The sequence below is a fragment of the Notolepis coatsorum genome (assembly GCF_963971535.1).
Source record: "Notolepis coatsorum genome assembly, chromosome: 19".
NCBI lineage: Eukaryota > Metazoa > Chordata > Actinopteri > Aulopiformes > Paralepididae > Notolepis > Notolepis coatsorum.
This window is the reverse complement of record NC_140183.1, coordinates 17,488,175-17,509,705: the sequence shown is the minus strand read 5'-3', so window position 1 is coordinate 17,509,705 and position 21,531 is coordinate 17,488,175. Positions and strand designations below refer to the sequence as shown.

At 45.6% G+C, this 21,531-nt stretch overlaps 1 protein-coding gene across 1 annotated transcript in view; it reads left to right on the top strand.

Moving 5' to 3' along the window:
* The window catches only part of dennd4b (DENN/MADD domain containing 4B), a gene marked incomplete at its 5' end in the record, with an annotated part of 93,422 nt that overhangs the window by 60,948 nt on the left and 10,943 nt on the right, over nucleotides 1–21,531 (top strand). The window contains 6 exons of the mRNA XM_084336825.1: nucleotides 3,095–3,383; nucleotides 3,733–3,837; nucleotides 7,072–7,247; nucleotides 7,754–7,910; nucleotides 9,971–10,210; nucleotides 18,994–19,090. Coding sequence (XP_084192951.1) covers nucleotides 3,095–3,383; nucleotides 3,733–3,837; nucleotides 7,072–7,247; nucleotides 7,754–7,910; nucleotides 9,971–10,210; nucleotides 18,994–19,090 — 1,064 coding nt within the window. The remainder of the gene's footprint in view (nucleotides 1–3,094; nucleotides 3,384–3,732; nucleotides 3,838–7,071; nucleotides 7,248–7,753; nucleotides 7,911–9,970; nucleotides 10,211–18,993; nucleotides 19,091–21,531) is intronic.

Genomic DNA, 21,531 nt, shown 5'->3' with positions numbered 1-21,531 from the left:
AAAAACCATATTATGCGTTTTCATCAATAAATAAATGCCCCAAATTCTTTTATAGATTGGGGGCCCCACATTTTTTAATAGATTGGGGGCCCACAAATTGATTCTTTAATGGGGCCCAGAATCTCCAGCTACGCCCCTGGCTGGGACTTTTTCCGTCCATTCACCTTTGAATTGCAGTCGACTTTTCTTTTACTGACCATCTTTGAAAATGCCATATTTTTCTGCTGGCTGCCTGCTGGCGAAAATAGGCTAATAGCTACATTTATCTCACAGAGATAAAACTGGGAGTGAGTTTACTGTAGATGCGCTTTCAACTCTGCTCCGATTTGAACTGAAAGAGAGAGACGACATGCAGTCCGTGAAGACCCGCCCTACTCCCCTACTCTGCCTCTGATTCGCAGACTGTGGCTGAGGGGGAAAAACGCTGACGGGACGCATATGTGATTGGACCAGACCCGTACACACAGACAGACATATGTGGCAGTGCAGGCGGACAGCGCGCAGCACTGCTCGCAGAGGAGAGATAGCGAGGATGCATTTGCTTCCACTTTACTTGATATCATATCACTCCGGAATCACGTTTCAACCAAGTCACTAACATAACGTTGCTGTCATGAGCCTGCGTTATGGTAGCCTACAAGTGATAAAATAAATAAAACGTCCAACTCTCGCGCAACGACTCGGCAAACAGTAGTGCGCGGGCCGCAAAATATCTTGGCCCGCGGGCCGCGAGTTTGAGACCCCTGTTCTAGAATATAAGTGTTTTTATCGTTTTCTGCAGTAATTCCTAGAACGTGAGTTATAGGCCTAAATGCATATATAGATTATCGATTGCCGTTTCTTCCCTATACACGCTATATCAGGGGTAGGCAACCCTAGGCACGCGTGCCTGCATAGGCACGCGGGGGCATTTGCATAGGCACAGGGGGCAGCACTAAAAAAAACTAAAAAATTATTTAATTTTTTTTTGATTTAATTTTTTTTTGCTTTGAAATATTATAGTGAACTATTTTGCACTGTTGTCGCATTTATCTTGTTGAAATCCTCCCACAGGTTCTTTTTACTTCCACATATTTAATTGAGACCCTTTATTTGTTTATTATTTCAATTTAGCTGGAAATACATTGCTACATCATTCAGTAACATTTGCAGAGCCTTATAACAAAAACATTATTACGGTCACCATTGTGACCAGTGGGATTAATCAACAAATTGTATTATTTATTTTTCATTGAACATTGCACATGTTAAAAGCAATTTTTTTACTCAAAATGTGAGTATTACCAAGTCAACTTGTGTTCTTAAAACAATGACAATAAACATAGTTTTATTAGGTTGAAATAATGTGGTTGTGTACTTATTTTTCTGTTAACTTATTATGGATTGAAAACTGAAAACCTTAATGCACAGTAACTGAACTCAATATTTGTAAGTTCTGGTAACTAATAATTTTTTTTTTACAGTGTAGTCTTGCGATCAATCAAAACTTATTTACACGATATACCTCACATTCACCCTCCATTCACATCCTGGTGTTCTCCTGGTGTTCTCCATTAGGCCTGTAGGTGGAGCTATGACAGCACACGTACAGTACACACACCGATGGTGTGTGATGTGTCCAAAAATGAATGGGCAAATGTGAGTGAAATGGTCGCACTGTATGCAGCTGTTTGTCTGCATTGCATTCCCCCCCCCCAACTCAGATTTAGGGTTGATACAACCATCATAATAATATTGTTAATAATAACAATAACAATAATGATGTAATAATGTAAAAATTATCATTAAAAAGAACTGATTATGAGAAAAAAATATTACGATGCATGGAATATTGTTGAGGCACACTAGTTACAACTATATTTCAAACAGGCACTCCATGTCAAAAAGGTTGCTGACCCCTGCGCTATATGATCGGTATACATTATGCTTCATCATGTGTGGAGGAAAGGGGGGGGGGGGGTCGTTTATAATTCCCCGATCATCAGTAAATGCTTTATGTAGGTTGGGTGATATATTGATCAGATCGGTTTGCTCACAAGGAAACTCACAATTGGGATGAAAATAACGTTATAGTCCTCTTACCGTGGGTCAAAGAGACTGGCGGTGAAAGATCCCAGGTATACGACACCGATCGCCTAGGTCCATTTCCGGTTTGTATGTCGCAATAAACGCCAAAATCATATAGATTATTAAGTTTAGAAAGCGATCCATTATGTACATTGTGTCTGTCGGGAGTCATGCAACGATATCTGACGGCCGGATGAGTTTAATCGACGCACATCAGCCATATCCTGTAGGTGAGTGTAACTCGCCCGACCATCCACTAGGCGGCGGTATTGAGCCGTCGTTGCCGTCACCTCTAGGGGGTCCAGCTGCAGCGTCGCGGGTGTATATATGAATTATGAATGCCATGGCGAAAAAATGAAATATTGATCTCAATAACGCCCTACAGCGAGGTCTGGCGCTCAACGCATGGCGGCCAATAACGCTGTACAGCGGTTTTGGCGGAGAAAGTGTTAACTGCTCCAGATGAGCAGGTTGACATATTGCATGGTTGCCTCCGCCGTCTTTGTGTTAATAATAATAATAATAATAAACTTTATTTGTACAGCACCTTTCATACAAGAATTGCATCTCAAAGTGCTTCACAGCAGCAAAAAAAGTCATAAAATTACCATAAAAAAGACAGTCATAAAATTACCATAAAAAAGACAGGCATAAAATGAGCATAAAAAAGACAGGCATAAAATGAGCATAAAAAAGACGGGCATTAAATGAGCATAAAAAGACAGGCATTCAATGAGCACAGATGCAGACAAAATAAGTATAAAATAGATAGCATCAAAATAGAATCACATAGCTTTTCATTATGATCTAACATCTCAATAGGCCTCTTTGTTTACGGTTTGATTATCACTGATACTGTACACATCCTTTCAACTTTAGCTTTTGTGATTTATGGTCACAGAATTATCATAAATGAATGTGTGAGTGAACGGGTAAAAAATGGTGAGGAACAAACTGTGCAGCGCTTTGTATGCAAGCTGTTCTCTGAATGCAGTCCCTTCACCACCTGTTGCTCCTGGGTCCCCAGGCCTCCAGGGCAGCGCGACACCATCAGCCGCAGCAGCAAAGTGGTGGACGAGAACTCCAACAACGTGCCGTCGTCGTCCCCCGGCCGAGGGGGCCTGGCGGGGAAGCTCCAGCAGCTGCTCACTCCCACGCGCCACCGGACCCTGGCGAGGCGGACCGCCAGCGTGGACGACCGGCGAGGAGCAGGCCCGGGGAGCCGGCGGGCCTCGGAGCAGAGGCAGTCCCGCAAGGCTCAGGTGGCAGAGACCCTGCTGAGGGCCAAGGAGAGGCTGGTCAACGCCACGTCAGAGGTGAAGTGATGCTGGAGGACTTAACCTTTCTAACGTTTCTTCTTTGAGGATGTTTGTGTTTGTCGTGTCCATTATCCAGCACTTGGTTCTGATTAGGGATGGGCATAGATTTGTTTAATATTCAAATAGTCGTTTAATTATAAAAAATCTAAGTTTATGTGAATATCGTTAACATGGTGTTGTTTTGTGGATAGCCTATTATGTCTAACATGATGTTGTTGTTTTGTGGATAGCCTATTATGTCTAACATGGTGTTGTTGTTTTGTGGATAGCCTATACTGTATGTCTAACATGGTGTTGTTGTTTTGTGGATAGCCTATATGTCTAACATGGTCTTCTCTCTTCCTAGAGTTCTCTGTCTGTCGGTAGTGACATTGACCTGACAGACGCTCCCAGTTTGGCGTATCCTCTCCGCAGGTCCTGGGACTGTAACCAGGAAGGAGCAGGACTAGAGGTAAATGGAACAATGTGGGAGAATGAATGTCGACTCGGTCAATGGACGCAGTTTTGGTCTAGTTTATTTCCTCTGCTATTGTATTAGCAAACACTGCGACAGGAAATACACTTGAACCAATTTAGAATGTTTATGTTTTAATTTAGTAAGGGTCTATATGAGATTAGAATTTAGAATGTTTACGTTTGAGGTTTGTAAGGGTCTATATGAGATTAGAATTTATAATGTTTACGTTTGAGGTTTGTAAGGGTCTATATGAGATTAGAATTTGCAGAACCAATCATTCTAATGATGTTACTTTGGCTACTGACCATTGAAAGCTATAGAGTGATTTTGAGAAACGATTCCAAAAAACGTACAACAAAACAAACTGAACAACTCAATCACAGCTGAACCCCCTCTCCCCTACTGTGTTCATGTTACAACTGACCCCCCTCTCCCCTACTGTGTTCATGTTACAACTGACCCCCCTCTCCCCTACTGTTTTTATGTCACAACTGAACCCCCTCTCCCCTATTGTGTTCATGTTACAACTGACCCCCCTCTCCCCTACTGTTTTTATGTCACAACTGAACCCCCTCTCCCCTATTGTGTTCATGTTACAACTGACCCCCCTCTCCCCTACTGTTTTTATGTCACAACTGAACCCCCTCCCCTACTGTGTTCATGTTACAACTGACCCCCCTCTCCCCTACTGTGTTCATGTCACAACTGAACCCCCTCTCCCCTACTGTGTTCATGTTACAGCTGACCCCCCTCTCCCCTATTGTGTTCATGTTACAACTGACCCCCCTCTCCCCTACTGTGTTCATGTTACAACTGAACCCCCTCTCCCCTACTGTGTTCATGTTACAACTGAACCCCCTCTCCCCTACTGTGTTCACGTTACAACTGAACCCCCTCTCCCCTACTGTGTTCATGTTACAACTGAACCCCCTCTCCCCTACTGTGTTCACGTTACAACTGAACCCCCTCTCCCCTACTGTGTTCATGTCACACTGAACCCCCTCTCCCCTACTGTGTTCATGTTACAACTGAACCCCCTCTCCCCTACTGTGTTCACATCAGACCACGTGAGCGGATCGGCGCGGCCGAGAAATCCGCTCTTCGCTCTTTAAAGCTTGGTCCGCTCCGCTAATCACTCATGTTGACCCCGCCCCCAAGTCGCTCTCCGCTCGCTCCCCGCTCACCTTGAATCGAGCGCTCCCCGCTCCCCGCGCCAGATCGCTCGGCAGTTTTTTTTCTTCTTTTTTTGGAGCATGGTGTAAATGAGCTCAAACTACAACAGTCTACACCCCCTGGGCCCCTTAACAATTGTTTGTATTGAGCCGCATTGTAATTGTAGCCATTCTGCAATGTTAAATAACGTTGTTTATCCATTCACTATCTCTATTAAGCGATGATAGGCTAGCCGAGCCACAATGCTATGGTCGCTGCCATTAACGTTAGCATGTAAGCTAACGTCAACAACAATGGCGTCGATATACTTTTTCTAACTAGAGTGAGTGTGGGCGTCTCTACAGTGACAAAGCCTGAACGAACAGCCTATCACAGGTTCACCCTTCTCATTGGTTGAAAATGGCCTTCATGTTTGTACATCGCCATCTGTTGCTTTGGCATTGTACTGCATGTATATATTACATCAGTGTTAAACCACTGTGAGCGGCCTGGAGTGGATTGGAGCGGAGGAGAACTCTCGCTCCGGACGTCGCGCCGACTCATTTTAAAACCCACTCCTCGCTCACGTCAAAACCGGCCGCTCCGCGCCCCGCGCCGCTCGCGCTCCGATCCGCTCACATGCACTGGTTCACATCACAACTGACCCCCCTCTCCCCTACTGTGTTCATGTTACAACTGAACCCCCTCTCCCCTACTGTTTTTATGTCACAACTGAACCCCCTCTCCCCTACTGTTGTTCATGTTACAACTGAACCCCCTCTCCCCTACTGTGTTCATGTTACAACTGAACCCCCTCTCCCCTACTGTGTTCATGTTACAACTGAACCCCCTCTCCCCTACTGTGTTCATGTTACAACTGAACCCCATCTCCCCTACTGTGTTCATGTTACAACTGAACCCCCTCTCCCCTACTGTGTTCATGTTACAACCGAACCCCATCTCCCCTACTGTGTTCATGTTACAACTGAACCCCATCTCCCCTACTGTGTTCATGTTACAACTGAACCCCCTCTCCCCTACTGTGTTCATGTTACAACTGAACCCCATCTCCCCTACTGTGTTCATGTTACAACTGAACCCCCTCTCCCCTACTGTGTTCATGTTACAACTGAACCCCCCTCTCCCCTACAACTAGTCTTGTCTACACAGTACATTTTACTCAAACTGAGTACATTTTACTCAAACTGAGTAAGATTTTAGTAAGACCTCTCAGGGTCCCTTTGTTTTAGTGCCGTGTCAGCCCTAGTAAAAAGGTGCATAAATCCTTGTCGGGGAGGAATAAAGATGGAAAGCTTAGCTTTATACTTTATACGTATAGCACATGCATGAGCCTAGTCTCTTTTGAAAGATAACATTCTGAAGTTACTAATGCAAAAAAGGAAAATCACTTTTAGTGCTAATGAAATAGAGTAACAGAGGTCTGCACTTTAGTTGAACTTGAACTTGTGTACTTTTCTTTAGTGGTTGCAATATAATTAAAAAAAAAAAGTATAAGCTGGGAAAACACAGCGGATCCATAGCCTGAAGTCTTATGTAGTACAAGTCCAAATTTTATAAAGATCCGTTCAGAAATGGGTCTTTGAGAGAGATCCGGGTAAACCGTGCAAAAAAAAAGAAGCTCTTTCAAATCCATTTCCTCATCCACGGCCGTTCATGCTCAAGTGTGATTGACTTCTGGTTTTCACTCGTCAACTTTCACCTAGATCCCTTATTCGCTGAGTTCTGACTGTGTTCAGCTGCTCTCTGTGTTGTACTGAGACTGAGTTCTGACTGTGTTCAGGTGCTCTGTGTTGTACTGAGACTGAGTTCTGACTGTGTCCAGGTGCTCTCTGTTGTACTGAGACTGAGTTCTGACTGTGTTCAGCTGCTCTCTGTGTTGCACTGAGACTGAGTTCTGACTGTGCTGTGTTCAGCTGCTCTCTGTGTTGCACTGAGACTGAGTTCTGACTGTGTTCAGCTGCTCTCTGTGTTGCACTGAGACTGAGTTCTGACTGTGCTGTGTTCAGCTGCTCTCTGTGTTGCACTGAGACTGAGTTCTGACTGTGCTGTGTTCAGGTGCTGATGTCCAGCTGCTCGCTGTGTCGCAGCTGTAATTTGCTGGTGTACGACGAGGAGATCATGGCCGGCTGGACATCCGACGACTCCAACCTCAACTCCTCCTGTCCCTACTGCTCTGCCTCCTTCGTCCCCTTCCTTAACGCTGAGGTCCTTGACATGGGCCCCGTCAGCAGGTAGGCAGCGCTTCTCTTCAAATGACATGCTTTTTTGGGGGACTGATTTAGCTAGTTTAGACATCGGATTACCGGTAAGAACATTTTATTTATAATATTGAAATTGACATTCCTGATATTTAAGCAAAGAAAATAAAAATACTAACCCTCTAACCTTTTTACTATTATGTACCCTAATACTATGCTACTATTCTTATACTACTACCTATCTTGCTAATATATCTGTACTGCTATGCACTCAGAGTGTAACACTCAAGCTCGATACTATTTGACGAACAAGGCCACTGACCCTTAGCTGCCAGAGATGTACCCCTCCTGGTGACATGTTGTTCACAATCTGTAAGTTGAGCTAAATGACTAAATTGTAAGCAGTTGATTGCTATTGCACAAGTCAGTTTAGCTAATAGCGTGAATGACGTGCGTATGCCTATTCATATTTGCTGCTGATGTCCCTCTTCTGTGTCTCTCATAACTCTTCCTGAAAAGTCTATGCTTTTTGTACTCAGTGTGGAAAGGAATAATTGGAATACAGAGGATGAGGTGGAGAGTGCAGTGAGGTCCCCTGGTGGTCAGGAGGTTTTCCAGCGACAAAACTGCAACGGTGTGAGCGAAGACTCCAGTTCAGAGACCAGCAGCTACTCCGAGAACAGCAACAACACAATGGTAACATAAACACACACATTATCTGCTATCTTTACTCACTAGAACAGGTCCTCTTCACTGTAGGTTTGGTGTTTAAAAGTGATCATGAGAAGTTCTCTTGAGGAAGGTCCTCTTCACTGTAGGTTTGGTGTTTAAAAGTGATCATGAGAAGTTCTCTTGAGGAAGGTCCTCTTCACTGTAGGTTTGGTGTTTAAAAGTGATCATGAGAAGTTCTCTTGAGGAAGGTCCTCTTCACTGTAGGTTTGGTGTTTAAAAGTGATCATGAGAAGTTCTCTGGAGGAAGGTCCTCTTCACTGTAGGTTTGGTGTTTAAAAGTGATCATGAGAAGTTCTCTGGAGGAAGGTCCTCTTCACTGTAGGTTTGGTGTTTAAAAGTGATCATGAGAAGTTCTCTTGAGGAAGGTCCTCTTCACTGTAGGTTTGGTGTTTGTAGTCACTGTACTTTGTTGTGTGCCTCCTCCAGCAGAGCTCCCCGCGGCATTTTGACACGCGAGTGTGAATGAAACTCAGTGACGTTGTCACGGCCATAGAGGCGCCTCCAATCTAAATATACCCTCCGGGGGATCAGACTGTCTGCTGCTGCTCATCGGTCAGTTCTCCGTGTTCATGACGCGCTCTTCATCCTCCCAGAGGACACGGCTTCATCACAACTACCGCTCATGTCAGCCTGATGTATCTCCGCTTGTCCAACGATTTGACCACCAAGAGTGACAGAATCCACACCTCATGTAGAGCCTCTGTTAACGCCCAGCGGAGAGAACTAAAAGGATGAACAGAGCGTGTCTCATCGCTCACTTTGTTTTCTTTTAACGCCTGTGTTTTGTTACTCACCCAATGTTCACGACAAATAATACAAAATAAAGCCATGACAATTCATGTAGAAAATACTTAACAGATGTTAACTTGATCTCAATTACAAGCGATCTAGAAGGCATATGAGCTTAATAGTTGTGCACTCAATGAAAAAGTGTTCTTTTATAATAATAATAATACATTTGATATAGAGAAAGAAGCGCCTTTCTCAGACTCAAGGACACTTTACATAAGAAGAGAGAAGCTATATAAAATAAGATAAGAATATGGATATATATACAGTAACAACAAGAAAGTAAAACGAGATCAAAATTTAAAGGAAGCAAGGTGCAGTCCATTTGGAAGAAACAGAAACGCCAATATAAAACAAAAACAACAGGATCGGTAGCTTAAAAAAAAGAGTAAGGGGGTGGGCTACTTTGGAGCAGCGCAGTGTTGCGCGAAGGCAAGTGTGAACAGGTGTGTTTTTAGATTTGAAGAGGTTGATGGTGTCAGAGCCTCTGATGGAAGGGGAGAGGGAGTTCCACAGCCTGGGGGCAGCTACGGAGAAAGCTAGGTCTCCCAGTGTGGAACGCCTGGTGCGGGGAATGGTGAGGAGAGCGGAGTTGGAGGAGCGGAGGCCACATGCTGGAGTGTAGGGGTGGAGTAGGTCGATCAGGTAGGATGGAGCCAACCTGTGCAGGGATTTATAGGTGAGGAGGAGGATGATCTTGTAGGGGATTCTCTATTTGACGGGGAGCCAGTGGAGTTTTTTTGTCTTTTAACATTCACTTTAAACACTCACTTTAAAACTCACCTTTAACATTCACTTTAAACACTCACCTTTAACATTCACTTTAAACACTCACTTTAAACACTCACCTTTAACATTCACGTTAGACACTTTAAACACTCTTTAACACTACACCATATTTATTACAAAAAAGATTAGCACAACGTCTTTACCTCATTTTTGCATTTGTTGTATTTTGTATAGTGTTTGGTCTTTTTTTTACTGTATGAAGCACAATCGCAGGAGGCTCATACAGAACCAAGCATTTCACTGTAATGTACATGTACTTTATATGTGACAAATGCAAGTTGAACTGAATGAGAAGCTGTGTCCAGACTATTGACTGCTACTGTATGTTCTTCACACAAAATGAGCCACGGGCAATGAGTCTCAGGTAAAACATTGAAAACGGGTCTCACAGAACCGAACGCCACACGGGGGTTAGGTATAAACCCCCCTCTCCTTTGTTACCGCAGGGTTCGTCAGCGGGCAGCGCCCCCCAGGTGTCGGTGGCCTACCTGAGCCCCCTGGTGCTGCGTAAGGAACTGGAGAGTCTGCTGGAGAACGAGGGGGAGGCGGTGCTCGCCCAGGCCCAGCTCCTGGACAACCACTCCATCATCTTCTGGAACCTGGTGTGGTACTTCCAGCGCCTGGGCCTGCCCAGCAACCTGCTGCAGCTGGTCCGCGCCTCGCCTCTGGTCAACCAGCTCACACAGGTAACACCCAGGTTCCACTTTCAGACGGGTTTAAGTGCGGAACTGATAGAACATACGGTTATCCTATAACCATAGTTATATGAGTATAGAGAGCGCTCTGCTCTATTGGAACATATCCCATATCCAGTCTAATACTGAATACATTTCTTCACATGTACACACCCATCTGCCTGGCCACACCCCCATCCGCTCCTCTACATAAGCAGAGATGTGGCCATACTAACAGCTCCTTCCCAAGTCTTTCACCACTGAAGGTGAAGACCACGGGGTCCTCAGTCAGAGCAGAGCGCGCGCTATACTCATATAACTATGGTTATAGGATAACCGTATGTTATATTATCGTATAGCTTACGCTCTGCTCTATTGGAACACAGGAGCTGTGCAGAGCGGAAGCTCGACAAATGTACCCGCTGAGGCCCCCCACAACCATCAGAACCGGGGAGGACCCGAGCGGGGGACGGGAGGGAATCGGATCCGACTGTGCGAAGAGGGTTTAGTAACTCAACACACAGGGTGAGCAGATCGTGGGACTTACCGCAACTACTCCAGGCGCGCATCCCACATGCCACTAGGGAACGAACAGGAAGGGGAAAAAACCCTGTTAAAGCCCCTAACATCACAGGGTCAAAGGTCAAGAACCCAACCCTGGCAAGGCTGTAGCAGCGGAGCGCGAAGGAGGACCCAGCCCCAGGAACAGCCTGAGGGCCAGGACCCCCCGGAAAAAGGGGGCCTGGTGAGGCCAACGATGCCGCAGCATCGAGACCCCACCAGACGGTCACTAGTGACACCACCCCCCACATCGCCAGCGTATCGGACAGGGCCCAATCCAAGAGCACGCCACCCTGAAGCACTCCACAGAGGCTACACCCCCACAATACTGTGGGGCCAGTCGGCGCACCGGGGAGACAACCCCCAAAGAGGTTGATCCCTCAATCCTGGCAACAGGTCAAAATCGTAACTCGACCCGTGCCCGGAGCACTGCGGACTAGACAGGCGCCTAAGGGGTCTACTGAGAACAGCACCCCGGTGGAAGGGGCGTTCGGTATGCTGTGCACCATGTCGCAGCCTCCACAAAAACCCGACCCCCTAGAGAGGCCGAGGCAGAGAAGGCTGACATGATTGGCAGACGTCATGAAAGGTGCAGGGGCACACTCGCAGGCAGACTGGGTCAAGCCCGGCCTAACCCGAGAGTCGACTCCGCTATCAACACACTGGGGGACCAACCACCCCCCTATGTTTAGTTTAACAGGAGGCGGTTGTTCCCTTAACCCACCAAGAAAAGCCTAGAAACAGAGTGCTTCGGTTTTCAAAAGGGTTAACCCAGGCCAACAGGTCGACGGGAATGAGTCTGGACCTGGGTCTGGCGGACCGGGACCTACACAGGGATGCCTAGAGGGGTTGACAGCAACCACATCGACAGCCCCCTCCCATACCTGCCCAGCAGGGGGAGGGAGGAGTGACACAATGGAGAAGGACCAGGCCCCCTAACACAGCGCAAGGTACAACACAGTATGGACCAAGCACGTCACTGTCATGGGCAAGCCGTAGTGGCATACACATGACACACATATCCACGACATCAACCCTGCGAAGCCCGGACCGACCCGGCATTTTCCCCCCGGAAAAGCACAAAGTCCTTCGGGGTACCAGAACAGCAGATCTGCACCCCGGCGGACAACAGGTTAACTGACTTGGTCCGGCGTGACCAGAACCAGTCCCGCGTCCTAGTCACGCCGCCATCCTCAGTCCTAAGAGGGGGGTAGGTACCCGTGTCGATCTAAAACATCACAGAGGGCGCCACCAAGATGGACAGAGCGTGAATGCGCTGCTCCTGGCGGCCCACCTCATGGGCGTGAGACCCCTCCGCCAATGTAATGATCTACTCAGTCATCTCCCCCCGGAGATGTACGCAAGTCATCGAGTCTTCCTAGACGCCTGCATAAAAAAAAATTCGTTTCTATGAATTTGGCAACCAAGGCGCGCCGGCCCAAAACAGTGGTTCCACATAGGAAGCACCCAGGGCCAGCGCTATTATGCACGTCAAGAACCCGAAACACATCAATGGTGAATTCTAACAAGAAAACACCAGACGACGTCCCCTCCATGCTGTCTGGGACGAGCAGCAGGAAGCCGGTCAATAAGACACAGCCACAGGCCTTATATGACGCGACTGAGGGCAACCCTGTCAATTCCGCTCCTCACATAAGAGGGGAAGACAGAAGTTCCCCCAGAGAGACCTCCACGTGAGTACAATTGAAAAAGATACATGTAATAATAATTGGACCAAGTGACCAACAGCCCAATACACACTGTAATAGAGAGCAGAGCAGAAAACTAACAGTTTTCGAATGCAACGCATCATCCAACTTTGACAAAGACAGCGGTCTGCAGCACAGAGCCTGTAACCTCACGGACGTCTCCTGGCCAATAGGAACGCACCCAGTGACGTATCCCATGGCCCGGGGGAAAAAACCTGTGACCCACCCATCCTAACAGGGAGTGGAACCAGGGAACCCCACCCCCCCCTTCCCCTCCCTGTGACGCGCTGCCCCTCGGCCGACAGCGAAAAACTGACGGGCAGGAGGTCCCACCTCCCGGCCAATCAGTAAAGGGGGGGGGGGGTTTATCAGCCCACCCCTCATGACCCCTCACCCCTGATACAATGCAATGACAAAGCAGAGCCATGACACCAGTCATAGCGTGCTACTGTACATGAAGCGCATTTATACCTGTTTAAGCTAACAGCCTCACATTCTGCACGCCAGCCACAGACGATAACCTCGCCTGTGCAAAACTGGTTTTATATATGGCTTCAGGCTCATGTGCGAACCTGCCACCTGAATTTTCACACCTTTGCCCTAAAGGAAGAAAAAAAACACAGACCAAGAGAGGGGCCAAGGGCCCTGGTACAAGAGCTTACACATGTAACTTCTGTAGGCCAACACCTAACCCAGTTGTGGATCTTAAACGTGAATACGATACACGCAACCCTCCATCACAACAAAAAAGGGCAAAAGTACACTCTCACTACTAGAGTTGTTCCGATACCAATACCAGTATCGGAAATGCCGCCGATACTGCCTAAAATGCTGGTATCGGTATATGTAAATTGTAGCCTCCGATCCCATGATGTAATTTATCTCCTGCGGAGAGTGAGGATTATAAAATGAACGTGTTTTAAAGTGTGATGCTGTTTGTCATTTTAACAGCAGATACACTTTCTTAAATTCCATTGTCCCCGACAGAGCGTGTGACGGGGAGCTCGGATGTGTTTCGCTTGCTGGTGTTATTATACTGTAGCATTAACAGCTGAAAAGCTAGCTAGTTGGAACAACATCCGCCCGTTACATCAAATCAGATGATCGCCTGTCCTTTCTCCAGGACCTGACACTGTCCGTGACCGTCTATCAACAATAATGCACCCACGGTGAATTGTATTTAAGTTAAGTAGCTACTGACTAGCGTTAGCTGACTAACGTTATCAAATGTCAATGCGGGAAGACGAGCTAGGTCAGCTAGCTTAGCTTGATAACGATACCGTGTCTAAAGTTGGTGCTATTCATAATCCAGCAATAATGGCTGCAGACCTGCAAGCAAAGTACAGCAAGTTCCAAGTGCCAAAGGATAAGAGTCTGAGGCGGAGTCTCAAAGGAGAATGTTGAATATTTATTTTGCATCGAAAATCACAACATGAACGTTCTATCTGCTACTAGCTTACAGACTGAGTAGGGTATATCTGCAGAGTCACTGGGTAGCGAGTGCAACACCGTCTAATGTCCGTGTGGATCATTGGAGTAGGGTATATCTGCAGTGCTGCAGCCCCATACTTATTGATTAATGATACTAATACAAATCTATACAATCACCTGTTGTTGAATAAATACCATTACTTTCTAGTTATTACTAAAAAACAGTATATATAAAACAGTATCTGTAAAAAAAATAAAAAAAAGTATAATTCATATATTTTTTTTTTATTTTTTATGTATACTGGTATCGGATAAGTATCGGTATCGGCCGATACCCAAAGCTTAGGTATCGGAATCGGATCGGAAAGGAAAAAATGGTATCGGAACATCTCTACTCACTACTGTAAGAGGAAACGCCATTTTTCATGATGAGAGAAGACATAAGTCCTCGATTAAGTACTGGTCACAGTCCACATGACGGCGACTAAACAATTTTCAGAAAAAATTGCCTCTCTCTAAGCAAGAGCACAACCCCAGCAGAAGCTGAGCGATTTACACCGTATCCCCAAAAATATAGTGAATCGACACACATTTTGTAAACAAAATCATATTTGAGGGGAGGGGGGGGGGGGGCCAGGGGCAAACCGGGGAATAATTTCACCCACCCCTCACCACCTTACCCCTGATACGACGCCAAATGTGTAGAGTAAGCTTCACATCATGCACGCCAGCACAGCCGAAGACCTTGTTTGAACAGGCACAGCCCTGCTTATGTGTGAAAAAAACTTGACACTTGTTATTGTCATCATTACCCTCAAGTAAGAATAACAAGCTGAGAGAGGGACTCATCCCTCGATCACATGCCACTATGCACAGTATTGTAGGGTAACCCAGCCAGTTGTGGGCTCAGCCACGTTGTCTAAACGTTACATGAACACACACAACTTCTCATCATACAACAAAAACCCAGTTCATTTTACTCACGTAAAAAACAACGCTGTTCCTAGGTAGAGAGAAAGGCACAAGCCTTGGCCAACGCTACCCAAGCTATACAAAGCGACCAAGACAATTCACACACAGCACATGCCGTATCTCCAAATGTAGTGAAGTAACATATGTTTTGTAGACAAAGACATCGTTATTAACAAAACATTCGGGAGGGGAAGGAAGGAAGAGTGGGGTAATGTCCAATGGACATCTTACCTGCACCAAGGAATGCAGGGCGAAAGGCCGTAACACAGGTTGGTCTCCACGTTGACGAAAGGCCTCTCGCTGACGGGGCAAAAAGAAGCTATGGCCGGAGCCTCGCTCCGGCGAGACGCCCCCCTCCTGCAGCCGGTCATGGTGCAGGCCCGACTATATCTTCTGTCAAAGATGATGTCGTAGTCAGAGTGCCAGGGCCTGCTATTCTCACGGCTACGTCAATGGTTGTAGCACAAGCTAACAGCTAACTCTAGGCTAACTGATAGCATCAAGCTGACGTTCCCAGCCGAGCGAAACCGGTAGCTAACGTCGTAGCTAACAGTTAGCTCAACCCGGCTATCGCTAGCCACTAGCTCACGCAGAAGCAAGCTAAGCGGCTACCACTGAAAACTGCACAACGTGAGAAAAGCAATACAGGCCAACACTTCAGACAGCCGCTGTCTTTTCCTCTTCTCATCCGAAGAAAAGAAGCGAAAAAAGGCAACACACGTCCCTCTTCAGAACAGTGTTTACCAGACACAGCGGTGCCGGCAACAAGTCCCTCACGGACTATAGCCGACTTGAGCATGGAGATATTCTCATAATGAACACCAAGCTCACCTCCCTCGCACCGGGTGCTTTTCATCTTGAAAATCGGGGCCAGCACGGCGACAGTGGGTATCCGTTTGTCCAGAGACCCGGGGAATTGAACCGCAGATTCGGAATCACGGTCCCAGGAAAACAAAGCTCTTACTTGAGGAGGAGCTAATGTTAACGTGGGCATCAAACAAGAACCCCCTCCACGCCGCTAAGTGGCAGCGAAAAGGATCCCAGCCTGGAGCCGGCCTTCCTAAGCTGTGTAGCCGTTCCCCCCACAACCGACACACCTGGCGCCCGCCTCGCAAAAACATCACCCGCCCCGAGAGGCCGTCAGCCCTCACACGGCAGAGCGCCTCCCAAGCAAAGTGTCCAGCTGCAGAGCCGGAGGTAATGCCGGCGGGGATTGCTCAGCGACGCGAGCCCCTAATACGAAGCGCCGGTGGAAGTCAGAATGATCATCATCTTCTAGACACTCGCTGTATTTCCTCAAATAGTGAGAGAGAAAACAAAGATATAATGTCTTCTAGACAATCGCTGTATTTCCTCGAAAATAGTGAGAGAGAAAACAAAGATATAATGTCAACGCAGCTCCTTCTCTCCAACGTAGCTCCTTTCCAACTATTTCGGCACTAAACTCAAGTGGTGTATACAGACACTTGTCGGTGGTGAAAATAAGGAAGGAGCGGTTAGTATGGCCACATCCCCGCTTATGTAGAGGAGCGGATGGGGGTGTGGCCAGGCGGATGGGTGTGTACATGTGAAGAAATGTATTCAGTATTAGACTGGATATGGGATATGTTCCAATAGAGCAGAGCGTAAGCTATACGTTAATATAACTGGGTAGAGTAGAGGTCTAAGCACTCGCCCTACCACCACGGAGACCTGGGTTCGATTACCGGCAGCGGTACCTCCGGCTTGGTCGGTCATCCCTACGAACACGATTGCCAGTGTTCGCGGGTGGGAAGCCTATGGGGTCTGAGTCCTGGTCGTTGCAATAGCGACTCCTACTGGTCAGTCAGGGCATCTTTTCAGAAGGTAGGGGATCTGGGGGAGATGACTAGCTATAGTCAGATATAGACGGTCTATATCATGAGGAGACAGAACACTGGCAGTTTAACCAGAGACAGTCTATATCAGGGGTGGGCAATTATTTTTCCCAGGGGGCCAAATGAGCAACTGAAAATATTTTGGAGGGCCGGGCCAAAATTCCGAACTCAATTATGCATAATATACATTTTATTTCTATATAAAAAGCAGTAAATGGCATTGTTTTGACCGCTGGTAAGAGTGTATGTTATTATTTGGCAATTAAAATGTGAGGTTAGCTTTCAAAAATATCATTTATTCAAATAGAATTTCCAAAATGATAAACAAAATGTGAAACATTTAACTCATTTTCAGTCACATTAATAACAAAGGACATTTTGAGTTTCATATACTATTGAAACAAGGATCTTCTTAGCTTTCTAAAGACATCACATCATCTTTGTAGCCAAAATAAACAAGACATGTCACTGAACTGTAACTGTGTAAAGAAAAGTGTCCCAGTTTTGTAGCCTTTTTGACTTTACATGCCTATATTAAACATTTAATGTTTTCAGAACTGTGCAAAAAAAAAGTGTGTCCCATTTCACTTGTTATATTTCCACATTTTAGTGTTCTTCAGTTCTTTTTTTTACTGTGCAGAAAAAAAGAAAAGGATCAAGTGTCCCATTTCACTAGTTATATTTCCACATTTGAGTGTTCTTCAGTTATTTGTTTTCATTCAGTGTGCGAAATCCAGTCTCTTTTGAGCTTTTGAGTCCATCAAAGTCAGGTTGAATGTCTGAGGTGGAGATGCGAAGCACAGCTGACAGATGTTCATCAGTGAGAGAGGATCTGTACCTGGATTTGGTAAACTTCATGACTGAGAATGTCTATTCACATAATATGTATGTGGATCCAAAGAGAACCAACATCTTCTGAGCATGTCTCCTCATGCTTGGAAAGTGATCCTCCTTGAGAGCAGAGTAGAACTCTAGCAGTGATGCTGACTTAAAGTGCTCTTTCAGTAGTGAATCAGACTGCAGGTCAATGAGTTCAAGCTGAGCATCAATGGGTGCACTATCAACACTGCAGGTAAAGGGAGAGGAAACCAGCTGCATTTCATCCTCAACCTTTTTGAAATCTTGAAAATGCCTTGAAAATTCATCATGCAGTGCTCCTAACATGGATGAGTACCTGTGCCGGTGATCAGCTGATGGTTTGACTTCTTTCAGGGTTTTCATGTGTTCGAGATTGTTGCTGCCTAGTTGCCTTGAAATTAATTGCAAATAAACAAAATTGAATCTACCTACCTCGGTTGTGGAAAAAAATAACCACACTTTCGACAGTTTTCGGCTTGCCATTGCCCCGACTGCTTTGTTGGTGAATCAAGTCAAATCCTAGGTAAGCGTATATTGTGCGTGTGAACGTTGACATAAAAAAAATATATATGTAAAAGAAAATATATATATAATTATAAAAAAAAATAAAAAATGATCTTTTGCGGGCCGGTCAGAATCATCCCGCGGGCCGTATTTGGCCTGCGGGCAGTACAATGCCCAGGTCTGGTCTATATAATGAGGACACAGAACACTGCGGCAGTTTAACCAGAGACAGTCTATATAATGAGGACTCGGAACACTGTGGCAGTTTAACCAGAGACAGTTTATATAACGAGGAGTCAGAACACTGTGGCAGTTTAACCAGAGACAGTCTATATCATGAGGGGACAGCACTGTGGCAGTTTAACCAGAGACAGTCTATATCATGATGGGACAGCACTGTGGCAGTTTAACCAGAGACGGTCTATATAACGAGGAGACGGAACACTGTGGCAGTTTAACCAGAGACGGTCTATCTAACGAGGAGACGGAACACTGTGGCAGTTTAACCAGAGACGGTCTATATCACGAGGAGACGGAACACTGTGGCAGTTTAACCAGAGACGGTCTATATAACGAGGAGACGGAACACTGTGGCAGTTTAACCAGAGACGGTCTATATCACGAGGAGACAGACAGAATAAATTAGTTTGAACTAAATTAATGTGCGCAAAACTGTTTTGAATTTTTGGATGTGTGATTATGTGCAAAATAAATCGACTGTTTTTTGGTGAAGGCTTATTATTTGTATAGCATCACACAGAGAGAGAGAGAGATGACATGTACTGTAGCTCATTAGCTGAAGTTGAATTCACAATGTCTTGAGCACACAGCACACCTCAGCCCACTCATCCACAGAGCAGCCTGGCAGGAATCTGATGGTCCCACTGCTGTGTGTGTGTCCCAGACAGAGAACCCAGCGGTGAGGGTGCGACTACTGTGGGACACCCTGGTCCCGGACACGGACCACTGGCCCCCCCTCTATGTGCTCTGGAGGATTCACAGTAAGACAACATGCACACCACCACCACACCTCAGGAGCTCATGATAATGTCTTCTATCTAGGGGAGTAAAAAAAAATCTTTTGACACATCGATATGTATGTGGAAAAATCCATCTCCATCAATCTGTCAAAATGAATGTTGTGTTTTTTGTTTTTCAAAAGTAGCCAAGAGTAAAGACCCTAACCCTGTCAAAACAGCAGTCATAGTGTATATTTTCAGCAATACGTTTGTTTACCAATAGGTTAACTCATTCAACGCCAGTCACGAGTAAAGTCGGGTTAACTTGCCGTTCAGCGCCAATCACGAGTAAAGTCTGGTTTTAATTGTTATTTCTTTTATTAGCTATATACATTCATTTTTCATCCATCCAGCCTGATGTTATCATTGGGAATGGGTCTGAGCTTGCAAAAGGGCAAATACCGCCGCCTACGCCTTCCAGCCGGTATTGCACTCTATTAGCAATGGTGTAGTTTCTTTTCTGGGCCGATCTGAGCCGTGCGGGCGGGGTTTAAATACTAAGACGAGGCAGGCCTTTACAACGATGGCATGGAACAGTAATCCCGCCCGCCCGTTCATGTGTAACGCACGGTAATGTGGGACGGACCTCCACAAGCAGTATTTGGAATGGCGATTAGATAATTGGATTATTTCGTTTGCATTACATCAGAGACCAGGTAAGGACTCTATATATAAAATCTTGCGTTGATCTGATATTTCCTTCTACCGCGATCGACGCTGTCTGTGTGTGTGTGTGTGACTGTTTACCGTTGAGTGCAGGAGGTGGCGGGGGGAGCGCCACGTTACGAGGGCCATTTCATGTATGCAAGAGGATAATAATGATAATCTAGCGTTGATTTCAGGAAGATTCGATAATCAGGCGAAAAATGACAACGTGTTTAGTGTATTCCACTAAAGGGCTATTATCGCGTCTTTTCCTGGGATTATCAAGAATCACCAAAACTGTACTCTTATTCAAAACGGTATAAAACAGAAATGTACGGATGAAAAAACAATCTGTTTTGTGCATGTTGACTGGAAGCAACTCACTCGCTCGCAAATCTTGCAGTCTCCCCATTGATTAAAGCGGTGGCGTTCTAGCGCCCTCTGGCGCATTAAGCGATGGCGCTGAATGAGTTGAAGTGTTATTAGTGAAATATGAGTTTTGGAAATGTATTCAGAAACTAGCGAATATCGATGAGAGGAAATGCACACCGCCATTTTGTTTGTAGTCATATGAGGAGAGGAGACCCGGGGCTTTCAATGGGCTTTGGAATTTCGAAAAACTACACTACCCATCAAATGACTTGTGGATTAACTTTTTAATTTTTTGGGATTATCTCCCACAAACCTGACCGTTATTGGCATAAATTAGAACGCAGTTAGTTTCTCTACCTTTCCGTGAACGTCTAGCAAAGAACTGCGTTGCAATCTGATGAAAAATGGCAGAGAAATCTACATAATAAAAGTTACTGTACTTACAGTAGATTTCATTCACAGTCTTTGCTGCACGGCTGCTGATACTAAATCCAGATTGAACTCTGCCATTGGAAAGAGGAGATTTGGCCTGATCCATAGATGTGCGACTTGGCTATAAGGTCATTTATAGGCCTGATATTCTATATTCTATAATACAAATATTTCAAATTGCATGTGTCCAGGTGGCATAATTCAGTACTGTATCTACAAAACCTTCTGTTTAATCATTTTCCCTTTATTCATTTGCTTAAGATTTTTTTGTACACGTGATCTCAAGAAGGTGCTGAACGAGCTCAGTGGCAATTTTTCATGTCTGGTCATTTTTTGCATGGTGTTATTCACTGTCAAAGATGAAAAAGAATTATAAAATAAAAAAATATAATTGATATTCTCCTTTGGTTCATTACAATTTACTCAAGCCTAGTAACAGACACAATATTTATGACACTGCGAATACATTCACTGAGATCCATAGATTTCCCTAGATACCAAGAACATGCAAATGGACCTCGTAGAAGTGGAGCAATCTTCCATTTACTTAGGTATGTATTTTTAGGCAGATTTTCAAGAGGCAGAGGCTCAAGAGGTTAAAGGAACACGCCAACATTATGAGAGTCCAGAGTCAGACAAGAAGATAGATACCAATCTCCTCCCTGTGTGTTCAGTAGAATGCTATCCGGCTGCAAGCTAGCCTAGCCTAGCACAAATTAATGGAAGCTGATACGGACCAACTAGCCTAGCTAAAAACTCCGGGAGAGGTGGTTTTGGCAGGCTGGTCCGTATCCGCTTTTATTAATTTGTGCTAATCTAGGCTAGGCTATTGTGACAGTGTTGTGACTGTGTTGTATCAGTGTTGTATCAGTGTGGGGGCGCCAGGGTGGCGCACCACGTAACGCACTGTAGTGCAATGCGGCCGTCCCGGGTTTGACTCCCGGTCCCGGCGACCTTTGCTGAATGTCTTCCCC